The sequence below is a fragment of the Haliotis rubra genome, unplaced genomic scaffold (genome assembly GCF_003918875.1).
Source record: "Haliotis rubra isolate DU_JTF1 unplaced genomic scaffold, ASM391887v1 Scf33, whole genome shotgun sequence".
Classification (NCBI taxonomy): domain Eukaryota; kingdom Metazoa; phylum Mollusca; class Gastropoda; order Lepetellida; family Haliotidae; genus Haliotis; species Haliotis rubra.
The window spans coordinates 1,263,260-1,284,748 of record NW_025767002.1 but is presented as its reverse complement, the minus strand read 5'-3'; the positions used below and the strand labels follow the sequence as shown (position 1 = coordinate 1,284,748).

The window sequence follows — 21,489 nt, the reverse complement described above, 5'->3', positions numbered from 1 at the left end:
GTCAACACACTGTTTTCCCGGTGGAAATAGCGAGATCGTGCAAAACCACATCAGTGACTGGTCAAATAGTTCCATTCACAGAAACTATCCTGCACTACACCAAAGTGCTGCTGCATTGCCTTAGTGATGATTATACATATTTTACATTCATGGAGCAAAATCTGTAATTACAATTACACAGTGCTAGAACATATTTCTCTTGGTAAAATAATAGTTTTACTAGATATTATATTATACCGATCACTGCGTCAGAATTCATCCAGTTATATTATTGGGTATGTTTTAACATGTTTTCACTGGTAGATCGTCAGGAAACATGTGCACAGCTGATTGCTATTTCCAGCTCTGTATACGAGACAAATACACATGGTAATCTTAATTCCTGCATATAATACAATGCCTAGCAAAAACAAATTAGAACTGAAAAGGTAAATAATCTTGTCTAGTGATGTTTAACTGCAAATTTGACATCTTCACTGACAAAGTCGTTTTCTCTTGTTCGTTCAATGTTGTTTTCTTACTGGTCACAACAAATATAGTTTGATGAAAGTGTTACCAGTAGACAAGCTGACACCTATCTACAGGCTGCTTTTTTTGGTCTTCAAAGTTCAGCTTATCTACGGTAATATCTGCTCAGAAAAACACATAAACTGTACACTGTAATGTAGGTGAAGCCTTGTCAGCTTATTGAAGGGGTTAACAAGTTTGTTCATGTGGTCAGATCAGAAGGTCCATGGTTAGAATTTCTTCGCGAGACTTTTATCACCTTTTATGACCACTGTGTAGGCACACATTACACCTGACACCATTTGACCTTGGTGGGGATTAGGGGCAGAACAGGGCTCAAGCATGTGGTCGAGGTTTGTGATTGGGTCACACAGTCAAGACATGACACTACATCATGGCTGAAAACTTCATAAATCCTATCCATATTATGATGGCCTATTATAGTCCATATTTTTCTGCCCTGTGAAGGTCCGGGTTAGAATATTGATCTTCAGTAACCCATGCTTGTTGTAAGAGGTGACTAACGGGATCGGGTGGTCAGGCTTGCTGACTTGGTTGACACATGTCATCAGTTCCCAATAGCGCAGATCGATGCTCATGTTGTTGATCACTGGATTGTCGGGTCCAGACTCGATTATTTACAGACCGCCGCCATATAGCTGGAATATTGCTGAGCGTGGGGTAAAACTAAACTCACTCCACCCCATATTTTTCTGGAGATTTAAAAAACATGTTGTGGACTGAACAGTGGATATTAAAATACTCTTTCCCTATTATAACACAGGCATGCTATAACTAGAACTCTGCATGTTCTCGGATGCAACGTTTTGTCATGACTTGACTGTCAGATCCCATCACTTCCCTCGGCAAGCCAGTGTCAAAATGTTGATATGGTGGACAGTATGTGATCTTGCCGACAACCAGACAATTGGTCATGATGTCAGTCACTAATGCATGATTGGAAGACTCTAGTCTCAGGCTGCCGTGATATCAAAAGAACTTCAGTTGACAGAACAAGACATGTAACCAGGCCATCTGTTACATTCTTAAATTCTAAGCAACATGTCATCTGTGGCCAGTTTGATCCTGGATAGTGTTGGGAATCGGAAACCAAATCCACTATTGATTATCGGAGAACTTGTGGTGAACGATTATCGATTAAAATCGAAATATATACATTTTTAATGTAATCACCAATTTTAAGGGGTTTTCCCCAGTTTTTTCCAATTAATGTTTTTATAACTAATACTGTAATGCAGTGAAAGACACTGGAATAGTGATTAAACAATAAAAGTGTTTAAATTTTACAATGCTTACTGTCATCTTCTCATTACTTGATTATTCTATTCTATATCATTAAATATATATACCATCATTCAATTATCCTGAATATTCATCAAATTTAATGCTTAGTTTCCTTCATTCAAGTGTGTTATACTAAAACAAAATTCCGATTAATCAGAAAATATGTTTTACAATCGATAATTATCCTTAATCATTATTTCGACTGATTTTCGATTATTTTCGATCATCAGAACACCACTAACCCTGGAATTTAAAGTTTTGAAAATGTATGTGTAGGCCTTGGATGAAACAAGTGCCGAGGGTCCACTTGCATAAAACCATCTTAGAACTTACTATTATAAGCAAGTCAATGTTTTAAGTATAGGGGTAATGATTGCTATAGCACTAACGTTGCTTCGTGCAAGTGGCATCTGGATCATACAACACCTGGATCATACAACAGATGTTCTTTTCTCACCTTATGAGGATCCATAACAACAGAGTGGAATGTATTAGACGAGACTTCGACAACGCACACACTGGTCTCAGTTTTATCACAGGTGGAGGGGGCGTAGGTCAGTGACCGGAGACTCCGGCTAGCATGACCACGGGTGAAATTCAGGATAAAGGAGGCTGCAACACAAACACATTGATTGGCAATTAGACGTGCTACACATAAAGGCAAACATTTTAGATAATATACCTACCTAGCACTTGGAACTTACTGATTTAATTATCAGTGCTGGCTTCCATGTCATCGCCCTTATCACCTACCTAATATAATTTTAAAATTAACAATCTGTTTCCACTTCATTTTTATTTCACCTAAAGTCCACTTTCGTAATTTTAAATTCCTAACTTTTGTATCAACCCCACATGGCACAGAAATTAAACAGCAGCTGAACCACATAAACTTGTCTGTCATTTATTGACCATTGTATGATGTAATAGACATCATACCAAGGACTTTACCAAGGATGGGGGTGGGGGGGGCTTAGTCTTTGTTTCAACCCATTTATGGCCAAACAATTTCATTTTGATTCCACACACATTGTGTTCTGAACACCCTGCATGTTCAGTGAACATTCTTTGGGCACTCAAACCTAAGCACAATATATACCCCCGTTACTTCGTAGCAGGGGTATAAAAATATCAAATTGTCAACATGAGAAAGGCCTGTATTCCATTACGTGGCACATATCCTTATGCTATGCTACTACCTTGCTGAGGCACCTATGCTTAACCATAAAATGAGAAAGTCAAGTTCAAAGATGTGATCATACTTTGTTTGTTATATAGTGCCACACTTAGCAATATTCCACATATATGACTTTATCCCTTAAATAATAGAGTCTGGACAATCCAGTGATTGATATCATGAGCATTGACCTACATAACTAGGATACTATGATATTCATCAACCAAGTCACTCAGCCTGACAACCCGATCCAATGGGCCACCTTTTATAGCAAGCATGGGTCTCATAACATGAAAATTGCACACAATGGGGATTATGAAAAGCTTGTAAAACAGTTTTGTTATGGCTAATATATGAACATTAATGGAGGGGACTTTCTCATATTTAAGAACTTTAATGAAACAATTATTTTCATCAATAGGTCAATAACTTCACAGGTGATTCTAGTTAAGATATAATTTGAAATTCATCAAATAAACTGGTATAAAACATTTCCTATAACCTTTGGGAAAATACTCGGGGCAAATCTAATTCTTTGACATCCTTAAATGTCCAATAAATAGAGAATCAGAGAATAACCCTTTTTAATAAAATTATTCTTCCACCATAGTATGCAATATTCATTCTTACTTTGTTTACAATAAAAGCGTAGAAAATATTTTAAACATTCACAATACATATTTACTTAAAACATATGGTTACTGACTATAAATACATGTTACCAAACGGAATAATACAGATTAGCAAACCCTAAAGATAAAGTCCAATTCCAAATTGTTAGTCATGCACAATTACATCTGTCCAGACCCGTGAAGATCCGGGTTAGAATTGATCTTCAGTAACCCATGATTGTCATAAGAGGCGACTAATGGGATCGGGTAGTCAGACTCGCTGACTTGGTTGACACATGTCATCATATCCCAATTGCGTAGATCGATGCTCATGCTGTTGATCACTGGATTGTCTGGTCCAAACTTAATTATTTACAGATCGCTGCCACACAACTGGAATATTGCTGAGTGCAGCGTAAAACTAAACTTACTCACTCACTGACATCCTTCCAATACATGCAACTATGAAAGTGATTGAGTTTAGTTATACGTCGCACTCAGCAATATTCCAGCTATATGAGAGTGGCCTGTAAATAATTGAGTCTGGACCAGACAATCCAGGAACAATGAAAAAAATTATCAGTGGTATTGGAGCATGCTGGCAGGACCTGGGAGGTGGTCGGACAGTGTGAGTGAGTGAATGTCCAACGTTGTTGTACACTGTTGTATGATCAGAGCTAGAAGGAATGATGCATACTGTTATGGAGATATAACTTACAAAATCATACATTGGTCAAAACTCTCTTGGATTTAGAGCAGTGACAATAGGTCCCTGCATACCATTTATTATTATTTCCATTTTGGTAATCCATTTTGTGCAGTCATTTATTGAAATTAAGAAATAAAAAGGCCAAATATTGTCTTGATATCAAATAATAAACTGTCCCAGATCATAGCCTCAAAAAACACACTTCAACTGGGCAGGCTTGGCTTGAAGGGAAATAACTCCTGTCAAAAGTCTGACAAAGCTCAATTCCTTAGAGCTTACTTTCAGGCTATGGTTGAAGGGAAGTAACTCATGATGACACTTCACGACAAGGCTCTGTTAACTTTATAAAATAACATGACTGAGAAGAATGTATTTGACAACAACTCACCAACATTTTTGGCTGTAAAATTTTCTTTGAGCAAGTACTGTTCTTCATTCTACAAGTAAAACATTGACAAACATTGCTTCAAACACATTTCACATTCTATTCTCTATATAATTGCACTTAAATAAAATCATTATATTTGCTGAAATGTTTTTTTTCCTTGCTCACTTTCAATCAAATTTATGCATCTTAACTTCTGAACATTTGCCTTTACGCCATTACAACCTGGAAACTGATTAGAACGCCTTAGCAGTAATGGCCAAGATGCAGAAAACTGTAAAATATCCTTAGATACAGACTCCACAACTGACCAATTGACTGGACTGATTATCTGATGAAAAACTCCAAAAAAAATTGCATCATATTCTACACATGGATTATCTAAGATTCAGAACTGAGAACCTTCATCAGGCAATTTTGAAGAAAAGGGTTATTTTCCTCAATATTGGGATTTTTGCCAAATTCTTATTTCTGTTGAAAATCCTCATTTGCTAAAGCATTGTTATCATGTCACATTATTGTTGCAGTTGATTCGGAACCAGGAATTCACCGGCATGCTTAACATACATTTGTGCAGTAAACTTTATGCAAACACAGGCCATTATGCAAAATCACTGAGAAACTATAACATTAACACGGTTCAAGTCAGAGAAATAACGTCAATCTGATGATTCTGGAAGTAGATAGGGCTTGTTGATTCTAACACCAAAGTTAACAGATTCTCACGACTTGTCCAGCACAAAATATTCTCAGTTTCATACTTACTTCCTTATCAAAAATAACCACAGCTGGATTCTGCGGCAACGTCGACACATCCACACCGAGCCTCTCAGCAAACACAGAATGCCGCACAGCATCCATTGCATAGAAGTTGACTGTCCGGTTACTACGACAACCCAAACCCGTAAAATTCACTGGAAGGGATTCTTCAAAATTATAACTATTTTCATAAGGCACGTGGCCCTGTAGTTTCTGCAAAGTCAACTTTTTACACAACCGTTTTGGTTTATCTTCAATTTCTTGCCACATATACCTATCAGTCACTCTTCGCTTCCCCAATCTGAAAGACATGGGTAAAAAGTCTGACTGGGAGACAGGCACTATGGAAGCAGCAGCATCTTGACACCACTGACAACACAGACTATGGTATTCATTAACATTATAGTTGTCTATAGAGTTCCTACAGAAGTTGGTCTGCGCCATAGTCCACTCCTCTAACTGAGGGTCAATATCTATGCTGGAACACCCCGGTCCCATCTGTGTCGGCCTGTGGATGCAGTACTCGCAGACATTCTGGGCCTGGTTGGGCGTCTCCGCTAGGGTTTTGGAAGCAAGGGAAACACAGCATTTGAAGTCGTAGAGTCCTACGTTGCGTTGTTTGCGGTAGTTTGCACAGAACTCGACGACCTGGTGGTACTCGACCTGGGCTGACCTGACCTGACTTCTCCAGTGTGAGATGGCGTCCTCCAGGTTGTGGATCTCCTCACAGTTGTGGTACTGCAGGGCCAGGTCCTTCATCTGGAACCAAATCCACAGATACATGTTTCCTCACAACTAGTTACACACAACTCTCATTACTTGGGTCAGTATCTTAATTGTCTGTCTGTCTGTCCACCCATCCGTCCATCTGTCTGTCACAAATAACAGAGTCTGGACCAGACAATCCAGTGATTCACATTAGCATCGATCTGGGCAATTTGGATACATGTATGTAGCTGAAACGATATTTTACTTCAAAGTTTTTTATAGCACCAAATCATGCTAGTAGTCAGATGAACAAAGTTTTGATGTCATTCAAACTAACAGACAAGTTTCATATTTCTAAAGTTCTAGACCATATAGCTCTGTTCATGAATTATGCAAAACCAGAGAGCCAAATATTGTCCACATAATACACAGCATTTCTACTGTATTTCAACCAATGTCTGTCCACAACCTATGTACCTGTTGCTTCAGGGTTATGTATGGCCGGTAAGTGCAATCAGCCATTCTCTCGGTATCATCTGAGTTATTATACAAGTTGTGTATCATTCCAAGTGAGCTGTGGTTGATGCTGCTTCCAATTAAAACATGTTGGCTAGGTGGAACAGGAATGCCCAAAGTAACGCACTCTGGTGAAAACAATATGCTTATCTATGTATCCTTAATTTCAAACAATTATATTCTCATGGTGAAAAGGGTTGGGCACAGTTATCACAACTAACAAAGCTCTTTCCCATAGATTTACATGTATGCTTATTTACCACTGAGGAGTGGTGGGCTTGCCTAGTGGTTAAAGAGTTTGCTTGTCATGTTGAAGACCCATTTTGATTCCCCACATGGGCACAATGTGTGAAGTCATTTCTGGTGTCCCCTGCCGTGATATTGTTGGCATATTACTAAAAGCGTCATAAAACTAAACTCACTCACTCTCACTCACTATTTACCACTTGCACATTAAATGATCGTCAGAAAATATTGATTGAATGATTGAATGAATGAATGAATGAATGAATGAATGAATGAATGAATGAATGAATGAATGAATGAATGAATGAATGAATGAATGAATGAATGAATGAATGAATGAATGATTGATTGATTGATTGATTGATTGATTGATTGATGTTTAAAGCTGCCTCAGCAATATTCCCAGCTATATGGTGGCGGTATGTAAATAATCAAGTCAGGACCAGACAATCCAGTGATCAACAGCAAGATCATCAATCTACGCATTGGGATACAATGACATGTGTCAACCAAGTCAGCGAGCCTGATCACCCAATCGGTTAGTCACTTCTCACAACAAGCATGACCAATTCTAACCCGGATCTTCATTGGTACCAGAAAAGAGAAATATAGAAATGTATGAACATTAACACCACTCACTTGAACCTTTCTTGTTTTCTTTACATGCCTGGCACAAAACACACAATAACCTCAATAGTGAGTGAGTAAGGTTTTATCCTGTTTTTCCCAACATTAAAGTAATAAAATGGCACAGGACACCAGAAATCAGTTTCACACATTGCATCCATCAGGGTAATCAAAACGAGGTCTTTGGCATTATAAACAATTCAACCACAAGGCTACCCAGCTGTCCCACAACCAGCACAAGTTTACAAAGGAATCACAACAGTATCAACATTACTAATTTACTTACCACATGATATGGTTGGTTGGTGTCAAACAACGGGTTGAGGGCATAGAAGGCAATGACAGCTGGTCCCTGAGCCATCTCCCTCGACAATATCAAACTCTTCACTCCCAAAGGTGCTATAGACCCTTACCATAGGCTGAAAACAAATCAATTATATATTTGTTTTGTTATTATTCCCATGTCAGGATATGTCAGGTTTGTCTATTTGTATACCTTAGTTACATGAAAGAGGCTTGTAAATAATCAGGACCAGACAATCCAGCAATCAATATTTTGAGCAACGATCCGCATCGTCACAAAGACTGCAATCAACCAAGATACCAAGCAGACCACTTGATCCGTTGTGCTGCCTTGTATGACAAGTACAGCTTTCTAGAGAGAAATTCTATCCCAGCAGCCTTCTGAGGTGAGGTGAAATTGGGTTTAATGTCGTGCTTGAGAATATTTCGCTCATATGACGACGTGCATGCGTGTGTATGTGTATGTGCAGCTGCTTGTATTAGCCCAGACTGAAGCTGGTTTTAGTGCTAGCCCACTGAGATACCATGCCGCAGTGAAGCATGAATACCCCACTCAGAAACATTATACTGACTCCGAGCCGACCAGTCCTTGTTGTACCCATTAATGCCGAGCGCCAGGCAGGGACCAACAAGAACCATATTTTAACGTCTTTTGGTATGACGCTCTAACCACTACACCACGGAGGCGGTACAAGGACACTCAACCAACTCACACAGACCCACAACCCACCTTGTAAGGAGAATCACAGTTTCCTGGCATTCCACCCAGAATCCATACATAGATGTTACAATTAATATATTTAACATAAAAATAATTTGCAACATTCCAGCAATATCACAGTGGGTCTTTGTCTTCACTATAGAAGTAAAACTAGTCTACATTTGAAGTAGCTCCTGCTCAAAGCACACAAACATAATCTGATTATTATTACCCCGGATAACCCAAGCTGCCTGTGAGGCGCTAGAACGTTAATAGTCACATGACTTATCCCACCGTGTACCCATTTTCTGCTGGGTTAACAGAGGCAATTTTTAACAAACTCACTTGCCTAAGGTGAAACCATGTGTATCACATGTGCTTCATTGTGGGGCAGGACTGAAGTCCTAGAAACTTATACTAACTGAACATTGAATATAATTCTTGCACATACTCATGGCTTCTACATGCATAGAAAAAATACACAATCTCCATCATCCTATCTTTCCTAAAATTAGTAATAGAAATATCATCTCCTTGCTCACAGGTTACATTGGATGATAATCTAAAATTCAACACAATGGGATCAAACCGTCATAAGGAGTTTGCAGGAACATACTTTTTGTCGATGTTGAAGACTCCAGGTCACAAGCTGAGAGCTGGTCAAGTTAAAGTCTCGAGGATATTTCTGAAAATGAAATATTTCTGTATAAATTGTTTTGTGTGCATCAGGCAATCCAGTGATCAACAGCATGAGCATCGATCTACCCAATTGGGATGCAGTGACATGTGCCAGCTAAGACAGAGAGCCTGACCACCTGATACTATTAGTTGCCTCTTACGACAAGCATGGGTTACTGAAGATCAATTCTAACATGGATCTTCATGGTTCTAACACAAGTGAGAAAGAACAGAGTGTTATTTAAGTTGTTTTGAGTTGTATATATGATACTGACTTGTTCGTGTCAGATATCATGCATGTAGCAGTTCTCACCAGGGTGGAGTTGGCTACACGCAGCAATGCAACATCGTTACTTTGTGTCAAGTTGTACGACTCCGCCAGAGACTTCCTCGGAAAGATGCAGAACTTGACCTGGTTGTACGGATCTAACAACAGAAATATACAGTCCTGAACACAAAGGCATTGTTACAGCCAGAGTGAGGTTATACCATATCATTGATCATTGGAGAGTGTGTGGCCAGCATCACTGAACTTGTCACCATGCCATACAGGGGTGGAAATAACCCATTGCCCGATGCCTGAGTCCAGTGTTTTATTCTGTCGGGCAAGCAAATTTGTATATCACACTGTACCGGTGTCAAGTTGATATTCCAATGTTAATTATGTTGTTTATTTAAAAAATCAACAAGAAAACGGCCGGTATAGCGGAAAAATGATCAGGGCAAGTGATTTTACATGTGCCACTGTACCAGAGTACACTAGCAATTTTAAAGTTATTTCCACCCCTGCCATAGTTGCAGTGTGTAAAATGGACGTCTGCCCACAAGCTCTCAGCAACTAAACTTTCTGTCAGACTCGGTTCAAAATTTAGAAGTCAGTTCAAAATTGTTAGAGGTGGCTACCAGTCCTGGAAGAGTAAAAATATCAGTCAGTAAAACACTGAGTACTATGAGCCTCAAAGAAGGCAAAGGCTATCAGCCAGTAAAACACTGTGTACTATGAGGCTATCTATGAGCCTCAAAGGAAGGTCAAGGCTATCGGCCAGTAAAACACTGTGTACTATGAGGCTATCAGCCAGTAAAACACTGTGTACTATGAGGCTATCAGCCAGTAAAACACTGTGTACTATGAGCCAAGAGGCAAAAGCTATCAGCCAGTAAAACACTGTGTACTATGAGCCTCAAAGAAGGCAAAGGCTATCAGCCAGTAAAACACTGTGTACTATGAGGCTATCAAACAAACACTGTGTACTATGAGGCTCATGGAAGGTCAAGCCTATCGGCCAGAAAACACTGTGTACTATGAGGCTATCAGCCAGTAAAACACTGTGTACTATGAGGCTATCAGCCAGTAAAACACTGTGTACTATGAGCCTCAAAGAAGGCAAAGGCTATCAGCCAGTAAAACACTGAGTACTATGAGGCTATCAGCCAGTAAAACACTGTGTACTATGAGCCTCAAGGAAGGTCAAGGCTATCGGCCAGAAAAACACTGTGTACTATGAGGCTATCAGCCAGTAAAACACTGTGTACTATGAGGCTATCAGCCAGTAAAACACTGTGTACTATGAGCCTCAAAGAAGGCAAAGGCTATCAGCCAGTAAAACACTGTGTACTATGAGGCTATCAGCCAGTAAAACACTGTGTACTATGAGCCTCAAAGAAGGCAAAGGCTATCAGTCAGTAAAACACTGTGTACTATGAGGCTATCGGCCAGTAAAACACTGTGTACTATGAGCCTCAAAGAAGGCAAAGGCTATCAGCCAGTAAAACACTGAGTACTATGAGGCTATCAGCCAGTAAAACACTGTGTACTATGAGCCTCAAGGAAGGTCAAGGCTATCGGCCAGAAAAACACTGTGTACTATGAGGCTATCAGCCAGTAAAACACTGTGTACTATGAGGCTATCAGCCAGTAAAACACTGTGTACTATGAGCCTCAAAGAAGGCAAAGGCTATCAGCCAGTAAAACACTGTGTACTATGAGGCTATCAGCCAGTAAAACACTGTGTACTATGAGCCTCAAAGAAGGCAAAGGCTATCAGCCAGTAAAACACTGTGTACTATGAGGATATTGGCCAGTAAAACACTGTGTACTATGAGCCTCAAAGAAGGCAAAGGCTATCAGCCAGTAAAACACTGTGTACTATGAGGCTATCAGCCAGTAAAACACTGTGTACTATGAGCCTCAAAGAAGGCAAAGGCTATCAGCCAGTAAAACACTGTGTACTATGAGGCTATCAGCCAGTAAAACACTGTGTACTATGAGCCTCAAGGAAGGTCAAGGCTATCGGCCAGAAAAACACTGTGTACTATGAGGCTATCAGCCAGTAAAACACTGTGTACTATGAGCCTCAAGGAAGGTCAAGGCTATCGGCCAGAAAAACACTGTGTACTATGAGGCTATCAGCCAGTAAAACACTGTGTACTATGAGGCTATCGGCCAGTAAAACACTGTGTACTATGAGCCTCAAAGAAGGCAAAGGCTATCAGCCAGTAAAACACTCTGTACTATGAGGCTATCAGCCAGTAAAACACTGTGTACTATGAGCCTCAAAGAAGGCAAAGGCTATCAGCCAGTAAAACACTGTGTACTATGAGGCTATCGGCCAGTAAAACACTGTGTACTATGAGCCTCAAAGAAGGCAAAGGCTATCAGCCAGTAAAACACTGTGTACTATGAGGCTATCAGCCAGTAAAACACGGTGTACTATGAGCCTCAAGGAAGGTCAAGGCTATCGGCCAGAAAAACACTGTGTACTATGAGGCTATCAGCCAGTAAAACACTGTGTACTATGAGCCTCAAAGAAGGCAAAGGCTATCAGGCAGTAAAACACTGTGTACTATGAGGCTATCAGCCAGTAAAACACTGTGTACTATGAGCCTCAAGGAAGGTCAAGGCTATCGGCCAGAAAAACACTGTGTACTATGAGGCTATCAGCCAGTAAAACACTGTGTACTAGGAGCCTCAAGGAAGGTCAAGGCTATCGGCCAGAAAAAGCTGTGTACTATGAGGCTATCAGTCAGTAAAACACTGTGTACTATGAGGCTATCAGCCAGTAAAACACTGTGTAGTATGAGCCTCAAAGAAGGCAAAGGCTATCAGCCAGTAAAACACTGTGTACTATGAGGCTATCAGCCAGTAAAACACTGTGTACTATGAGCCTCAAAGAAGGCAAAGGCTATCAGCCAGTAAAACACTGTGTACTATGAGGCTATCGGCCAGTAAAACACTGTGTACTATGAGCCTCAAAGAAGGCAAAGGCTATCAGCCAGTAAAACACTGTGTACTATGAGGCTATCAGCCAGTAAAACACTGTGTACTATGAGCCTCAAGGAAGGTCAAGGCTATCGGCCAGAAAAACACTGTGTACTATGAGGCTATCAGCCAGTAAAACACTGTGTACTATGAGGCTATCAGCCAGTAAAACACTGTGTACTATGAGGCTATCAGCCAGTAAAACACTGTGTACTATGAGGCTATCAGTCAGTAAAACACTGTGTACTATGAGGCTATCAGCCAGTAAAACACTGTGTACTATGAGACTATCAGTCAGTAAAGCACTGTGTACTATGAGCCTCAAAGAAGGCAAAGGCTATCAGCCAGTAAAACACTGTGTACTATGAGGCTATCGGCCAGTAAAACACTGTGTACTATGAGCCTCAAGGAAGGTCAAGGCTTCAGCTAGTAAAACACTGTGTACTATGAGGCTATCGGCCAGTAAAACACTGTGTACTATGAGCCTCAAGGAAGGTCAAGGCTATCGGCCAGTAAAACACTGTGTACTATGAGGCTATCAGCCAGTAAAACACTGTGTACTATGAGGCTATCAGTCAGTAAAGCACTGTGTACTATGAGCCTCAAAGAAGGCAAAGGCTATCAGTCAGTAAAACACTGTGTACTATGAGGCTATCGGCCAGTAAAACACTGTGTACTATGAGCCTCAAGGAAGGTCAAGGCTATCGGCCAGTAAAACACTGTGTACTATGAGGCTATCGGCCAGTAAAACACTGTGTACTATGAGGCTATCGGCCAGTAAAACACTGTGTACTATGAGGCTATCAGCCAGTAAAACACTGTGTACTATGAGCCTCAAGGAAGGTCAAGGCTATCGGCCAGAAAAACACTGTGTACTATGAGGCTATCGGCAAGTAAAACACTGTGTACTATGAGGCTATCAGCCAGTAAAACACTGTGTACTATGAGCCTCTAGGAAGGTCAAGGCTATCAGCCAGTAAAACACTGTGTACTATGAGGCTATCGGCCAGTAAAACACTGTGTACTATGATTCTCAAGGAAGGTCAAGGTTATCGGCTAGTAAAACACTGAGTACTATGAGGCTATCGGCCAGTAAAACACTGTGTACTATGCGCCTCAAAGAAGGCAAAGGCTATCAGTCAGTAAAGCACTGTGTACTATGAGCCTCAAGGAAGGTCAAGGCTATCAGCCAGTAAAACACTGTGTACTATGAGGCTATCGGCCAGTAAAACACTGTGTACTATGAGCCTCAAAGAAGGTCAAGGCTATCGGCCAGTAAAACACTGTGTACTATGAGGCTATCGGCAAGTAAAACACGTGTACTATGAGCCTCAAAGAAGGCCAAGGCTATCAGTCAGTAAATCACTGATTAAATCATTGTGTATTTTCAACTCCAGCCACTAGGAAGGCCCACCCTGTTCCAGCATCCTCATGGAAGCAAAATAGAACTGTTGGTAGCCCGGGGGTTGTGGGGACGCGTTGAGGTCAAAGTAGCCCACCACAGCACCCTGAAACAAGAAACAAGTCAGTATTTGTGACAAATTGTTAGATAAAACATAAAACTGATGACCAAATTTCAATAAAGTGGATTTTCATATGAAGAGAGTAACTACTTCAGAATTCAGCTCAGAATGGGTCCAATGCTGGTCACCAGGTGGGAATACAGGGCCAGAATAAACCCTCACAACATCATGCTTCTCAACATTCTGGAGATTCTGGCTCTGATACAAGTTCCCAATACCTCAAACCTTTCCAATCATGTATCTCAATATATGCATCTGCTGGTAAGGATCTCTGACCTTGATAATGATGTATCATAGTGACTTGACTGCACTGCTTTTGCTGTCACTAGTGTCAGTGACCTATCTCTGAGGTCCAGATGCAATTAGTGAGTGAGTTTTACGCCGCTTTTAACAATATGACAGTAGGGTAGACCAGAAATTCGCTACACACATTGTACCCATGTGGGGAATCGAACCCTTTAACCACTTGGCTACCCCACTGCCCATTATCATAATGAACAATGCTGTATCATTAGGGTATGGTGACATGCAGTCAATGTGGCTGACCATTTCATAAATGAAATCACATCACGCAATATCTTGCATCGGTTCCAAGAGAACTATTCCAGAATCACCAAGCCCAATTGGTTCTGATCAATTTTATGAGTCAAAGGTTGGAACATCATGTCATGTTATTTAACTTACATCATGCTTGGCCACAAAGTCCTTGACCTGGTCATGAGAGTAGAAAGCTGTAATAGGATAGGTGATGTCTTCCACAAACGTCACCATGTGCTCGGCAGCCATCTCGCCTGAAACAGAGAAATAGACATCATAAACAAAAGCAAATCAAACAAGACATATTCCTATTATTAATACAAGACTTTAAGTAAGTTCAGGTTTCTAATGAGCAGTGTTTATCTTCCTCATAAGAATGCAGTTACACTTATACCAGTGTATGAAATCAGGCCCGTCCGACCGCCCAAGATGGTCTAGATTTCTGATGGACGGTCTAAATTTACAGCTAGCCAGCCTGATGGTCTGGTAAAAATTTTAGATGTTCCATACATCTGAGTAAAGTCACCATTTTGGTCTGGTTAAATCCATTTTGGGCTGGTAACATTTTGAAGTTAGTCAGTTGATTAAAACCATATTTTCTCAACACCTATTTGGTGAATTTTACATGAGGGAACATATTTTGCTGACTTCATGTAACAAATGTTTGGGTTAAGAAAATACTATTGTTGCTAGTAAGTGTGCCTTTAGGCAACAGGAAGATATTTATATGTGTCGGAACAACTACACAAAAACAGTATGTTTTCAAACCTAGGTATCTGAAGCCATCAAGATGTGTGTGATACACAAACAGCACAGGGAACATCAGGAACTTGTAACGTTTCCGACACTGCCCATCTGGCCACCAGCAATTCACAGCCACAAACTTCACCTGTAAAAAGACCAACACAATATTAGCAGAAGTACTACAACTTCCCAAACAAGTAGTATGGAGTATAGTGGGCGAGCTGGCTAAGGCGCCAGGCACGTGATCCAGTGAGGTTGAGGTGACGGGGTCGAGCCCACCTGTGACCGGGTGTAAAAACCGTGGAGTCAACTTTGTGTGTAGACTCTTTCAGTGTTGTCACAACCCCTAGTGTACAGTACACAACCCTGTGCACTTAAAAGAACCCATGAATCTGTTGGTATATGACCAGATGGTGGCCACATGAATACGTGCAAACACCTAGTTGCGGGTACAGCAACGTGCAGTGAACTTGGACAAAGCACTGTGACTATGTGTCCCAGTCCACACAGCTGTGAATGGGTACCTCATAAGGATGGGAGAGCCACACTAACTCGGTGCGCCTAGTGGATACAAGAGTTGTATGATCCACAGGGAGTTGAGATTGATAATACGACATAATTGACATCCAGTGATCGAGGGAAAAACAAAGCGCCTTTGAGCAGCTGAGCTGGATATTGGCTCAATACAAATGTTAGCATAATAATAATAATAACAAGAAGACAAAGTCATCAATATCCCCCGCAATGGCAAAATACTCTTCATGAATATGTCTACGAGTTATGATTATGTCAAATGTTTTGGTGTGTATATAGAAAAGTGGAAGGAGAGTATTGAAAGGTTTTAAAAGAAAGGAGCACTACCACCAGTTTCAGTCTAAGTCAAACTTGTTGGTATGGAAATGCAAAGATATTTTATTCAGAAATCCAAAACTACCAAAAGGCAACAGTACACCACCAGACCTATCTATGTGCCAAGTTTGGTGAAGAAATATTGAACGGTGTTGCGGGGGATAACAAAGAGGGCTGTCCTAAGAGTGAGTGAGTGCTATTGGCAATATTCCAGCAATATTACGGCAGGGGACACCCGAAATGGGCTTCACACATTGTACCCATGTGGGGAATCGAACCCAGGTCTTCGGCGTGACGAGCGAACGCCTTAGCCACTAGGCTACCCCACCGCCCCCTGTCCTAAGAGGTCATCATAGTTGAAGAACAGATTTTGTAATAGACCTAAGAGAAGTTGCGAACCTTATGTTTCCTTCACATCACTATGAAGCAGTGAGGTAGCCTTATGGTTAAATCACTGGCTCATCACGACAAGGTTCAATATTAACCACATTTGTACAATGTGTAGAGCCCATTGTGTCCCCACAACCCACCAACCCACACCCACATTTCTGGAACATTGTTACAATTAACACAAAACCATACTCACTCACTGACTGTGAAAGAATCAATCATGGTCCCTTCACATATTCTGTATTGTATCTCTTGAATGCAAGATGAACGTATTTTAAGACAGTTTTGGTTTGTTTGTTTGTTGTTTTAGGCTGCACTCAGCAATATTCAAGCTACATGGCGGCGGTCTGTAAATAATCGAGTCTGGACCAGACAATCCAGTGACCAACAGCATGAGCATCGAGCTACGCAATTGGGATACAATGACATGTCAACCAAGTCAGCGAGTCTGACCACCCAATTGTGTTAGTTGCCCTTTACGACAAGCATGGGTTACTGAAGATCAATTCTTACCTGGATCTTCACGGGTCGACACCATGAGCATGGATCTACTCAATTGTTATACGATGATTATCATGTGATCACTAGTATGGTAAGTTATTTTATCATGTTCATGATAAATACAGATGAACAGATTATGACAACAATGACACTATAATGATGGCCGATGCTGTTATTACTGAAAAGTCACATGATCATCCTTTCATGGCACAGTTGGAAAAGGGTATTGTCAAACCTGCATATTGAACACCTAATACACCATGCTTGTCGTAAGAGGCGACTAACACGATCGGGTGGTCAGGCTCGCTGACTTGGTTGACACGTATCATCATATCCCAACTGTGTAGATCGATGCTCATGCTGTTGCTCACTTGATTGTCTGGTCTCGATTTTTTGACTTGATTATTTACACACCACCGACATATGGCTGTAACACTGCTGAGTGCAGCGTAAAAATAAACTCACTCACCCAACCTAATATGCACCAAAATGATCACTGGATTGTAAATGTGTTTCAAGTTCTAAAACACCTTGAACAACTGAAGAAAAAAGTACTGTTTCCATCTTTGCAACTGGTATACTACATCCTTTGTGAATTTTGTAAAATATTCATTTTTTTTGTCTGTACCACATATATACCACGAAAGTACCAGTATTTTGAAAAAGGCCAGTTATTTCAAACATCTAACATTGATTTATCTCTAAATAATTTTGGCACCGGGCCAGCTGTAGATCGACTTTCACTGGGGTCACTCATGTCTGCATTCATTTTTTGCATCTCGAGAGATTTTTTTCAATTTCAATATAATCACTAGCACTCGAACTTGTCAAAATAGGCTGAGTTCCTTGCTACTTGTCTGCAGTAACTTTATTAGAAGCAGTAGGCTTGAACAAATAAAAAGTTGCCGTGGTTTTTTTTCTATTCAGGCCATGCCATTTTGACAGAAAGCAATCGTCTGCTGGGTTTTCCACAACTGTCGAAGTTCTGTTTGAAACACAAGTTCTACCCGGTACTTAACATTCGAGAAATTGCATTGAAATACGGAAAGACACAAACATGAGACATGAACAAAATAAGAATTGACGTAACTGCTCTGATGACAACACAGAGCCCACAAGTCCCTGCACAAAAACTTCAGGTGTGCCATAACCTATTTCATGTGTTCCATGGCAGCACCAGTAATTTCCCATTCAGCACCAGCATGCCGACCAAGTCATTTTGTCTAAGGAACAGTTCATAATTTTTGGCTAGGGGGGAGATGATGATTTTTATGGAGAAACAGCCATAAATTATGAACAGTCCCTTATGATGTCAAATTACGTTAACGATAAAAAATGTCACTCTTTTGGCTTTAGCGAGTGTCCTTAAACATACTAAAACCATGATCACAACTCGGGTTGGCAGATGTGTCAGTTGCACCTCTTTCTTATTCCTGTCCTAAATCTTATTAGGGCGATGGGGAAGCCTAGTGGTTAAAGCTTTCGCTCATCACGCCGAAGACGTGGGTTCGATTCCCCACATGGGTAAAATGTGTGATGGCCATTTCTGGTGTTCCCTGCCATGATATTACTCGAATATTGCTAACACCAACGTAAAACCAAACTCGCTCACACTGAATCTTATTAATGTCTAGCTCTGCCATGAATACTGTTTATGTCAGCAGATATGTCTCTATGTTATTTAAAACACTATATTGTGCTATACAAATGTTAGTATAACAATTATAACAAGCTAAACGATTTGTCACCACTGGTGCAAGTTCGTAACTCAACTGTATCAAACATGCAGGTGTAACATTGGGGTGAATAATGGATGTTAAACTGAAACCTCTTCTAATAACCTTGATACTTCCATGTCAATAAATCAATGAAAGCTGTTCATGTCCGTATAAATAACATCCGACCAAAATGGATATAACAAATAATTCATTCAGTGATAGGTTATTCATGGTACTCCAAGAACAGATAAGAGAATCAATCATGAGAACCCCATTCTATGAAGCAGTCATTGCTTGGGCTGTCAAGTTGTCCCAGACCAACACAAGCACTTGTAGTATTGTCGTAGAAACAAGGCTTCGTGGAATGTCATATTGTTGTTATTGATATTATAAGTATAAAAAAAGTCCCATTTGATGTCTGCGTGTTGAGGGCATAAGTAGTGCTGGTTATTGTTCACAATTTGTAGGGTACGTAAGTCCCAAAACATTCAAAGTCAATTTCAACTTTCCGTTTTTTAATCGTAGAATATTTGTAATTTTAATGTATGGCTAGATATGTCTTAATTGCTAACGGCTGAGGGGATGATATAAATCCAGCTAGGGCCCATGCAGGAAGCAAATGTACAGTAAGTCCCCATGGTCCCTAGTATGGTGATCTACCTTCAGTTGTTAGCGATCTATAGCCCATTTTTAGATTGTGTTGTCCCCTATGGTTAAAATGTTTTAGATTCAATTACTAGTTTTACATATATATATCTGTGATACTCTAGTTGCTTTACTGTCCTTCGATGACAGGTTTTATAATATATACATATTCCATTACAATGTAAAATGTTCTCGTCACAATATGGCTGAAATATTGCCGATGTGACGTTAAATATTAACTCACTCACTCACTCACAATTTGTAGATCGATAATCAGAGCTGAGTAATCGATCAATAATCTATTGTAATCGTAAACCCCACAACACTCATGACTGTGGGCAATAACATTACACAATCATAACATTACGCAAATGAAAGAGGCTCCGATTAATACTACGATCAACACGATTGATGATATGTCCTGTTGCATGAGAGTGAGAATGAATATACGCCGCTTTTAACAATATTCCAGCAATACCATGGAGGGGAACTTCAGAAATACTGAGATATACATAGTACCAAAATCCACGCCTGCTGCTATGCTTCATATTACCTTAGCCAATGGATCACTGTGCTCTAACATGTTATTCTCAGCTCCCTTGGGAGTAACCAGCCCAAGTCACCCATAAAGCAACACAAGGATAACAATCACTTTTCCATCTCAGGCTACCGGGTACCCATTTACTACTGAGTGAACTGAGCTCTATTACAAACTCTCTTGCCTAAACAAAACACAAATGACAGGTTTCAGTGAGGGGTTCTTGTACCTTGTCACCATCCACCCCTCTCCTCCAAAACTTCACCTGACTTGCTTCCCATGAGGTGTACCATGTACCAGATGACAATGTCACACCTGTGCACCAAAAGTTTATTCAAACAATGAAAGATTAATACTCTAATCAATTTGTGGCTAAGAGGAAATACCAGAATCAATACAAATTCCCAAAAGGTCCTGATAAATAAGATTTACAAAATGTGGCATTAATTTATATATCATGCTCATATATCGTCAAGTCACACAAGTTCGATCGACATGTAACTTCGATTGCCCATTTTGAATGGCAATTGTCGTGTGACGTAGCAATAACTACCGATATCTGCAGCTTTGATCTTCTGGTGACACCGCTTTCATTCGTTTGGACCGGAAAATGTTTCGTGTCAAGTTACCAAACGTAAGTTATAGCTCATATTCAGCAAACAACTACTTTTTAACCCTAGATCAATAATGTAACTTTATTAGCTCAAATAAAATGTAAACAGTATTTATTTCACACGTTGTAAATTGACAGCACACCTGTCTTCTGCTTGTTTACGTTGCTGGTCTAAATGTCAAATGACCAGACACGATATCCTTGTCAAAATTTAAAACTTTGGAAACAAATAAGGGCCATTTCTTATAGAAATCTTAATGCTTTTGAGAATTTCCATCAATTTGTACCTGATGAGGTTCGAGCTAGTGCCTCATTGATAAATACAACCTGGGCACAATGTACCCACCCTAAATGTCAGCACAGAACACATTTACGTTTCTGCAAGCCAGTCCGTGGTGTTTGTTGACATTCTGAGGTTTGGTGCCCCTGTCACGATGAGCCTGAAGAATAACTCCCCTGCATAATACTTGTATATAAGCTGAATAATTGTGACTTTTCATCATTTTTGGAAGTATTAAAACATAAAATGAACGTTTCATGGACATAATTACCATAAAATTACTTGGGACCGCTCTAACTCTGAATTTGACACAAGACATCGTTCATACAAGTCATCCTGTTTACGCGACAAGCAAGCCAATCATATGATCGAAGTTGTGTGAAGTAGCTTTCTGGGTCACTTGTGTTTACAGTGAGAAGGCGGTCATGCCGCGATTGAAAAGCAGTAAAAATACCTGGATTTCGGAAATGTTTGACATAAATAAACAAGTTTAGAGGTAAGAGATTTGAAAATAAGATTATATGAATATTACTTTGAAAATTCAGAGACAGTTCTTAAGTGATCGAACTTCCACGACACGTGGGTACAAAAGCTATAAAGCAGTCCTTGATTAGCGTAATGTTTATCAATAAATTACAACAATCATACATAGAACTATGAT

The 21,489-nt window shown here is 40.1% G+C and overlaps 1 protein-coding gene across 1 annotated transcript in view; it reads right to left on the bottom strand.

Annotated features, from left to right (window-relative positions):
- The window catches only part of LOC124284104 (thioredoxin domain-containing protein 11-like), a 70,564-nt gene that overhangs the window by 45,543 nt on the left and 3,532 nt on the right, over nt 1-21,489 (bottom strand). Inside the window, exons 3-12 of the mRNA XM_046720162.1 lie at nt 15,319-15,439; nt 14,698-14,804; nt 13,905-13,998; nt 9,545-9,657; nt 9,170-9,238; nt 9,103-9,115; nt 7,837-7,949; nt 5,460-6,212; nt 4,698-4,746; nt 2,270-2,424 (exon numbers count right to left, since the gene is read on the bottom strand). Coding sequence (XP_046576118.1) covers nt 2,270-2,424; nt 4,698-4,746; nt 5,460-6,212; nt 7,837-7,949; nt 9,103-9,115; nt 9,170-9,238; nt 9,545-9,657; nt 13,905-13,998; nt 14,698-14,804; nt 15,319-15,439 — 1,587 coding nt within the window. The remainder of the gene's footprint in view (nt 1-2,269; nt 2,425-4,697; nt 4,747-5,459; nt 6,213-7,836; nt 7,950-9,102; nt 9,116-9,169; nt 9,239-9,544; nt 9,658-13,904; nt 13,999-14,697; nt 14,805-15,318; nt 15,440-21,489) is intronic.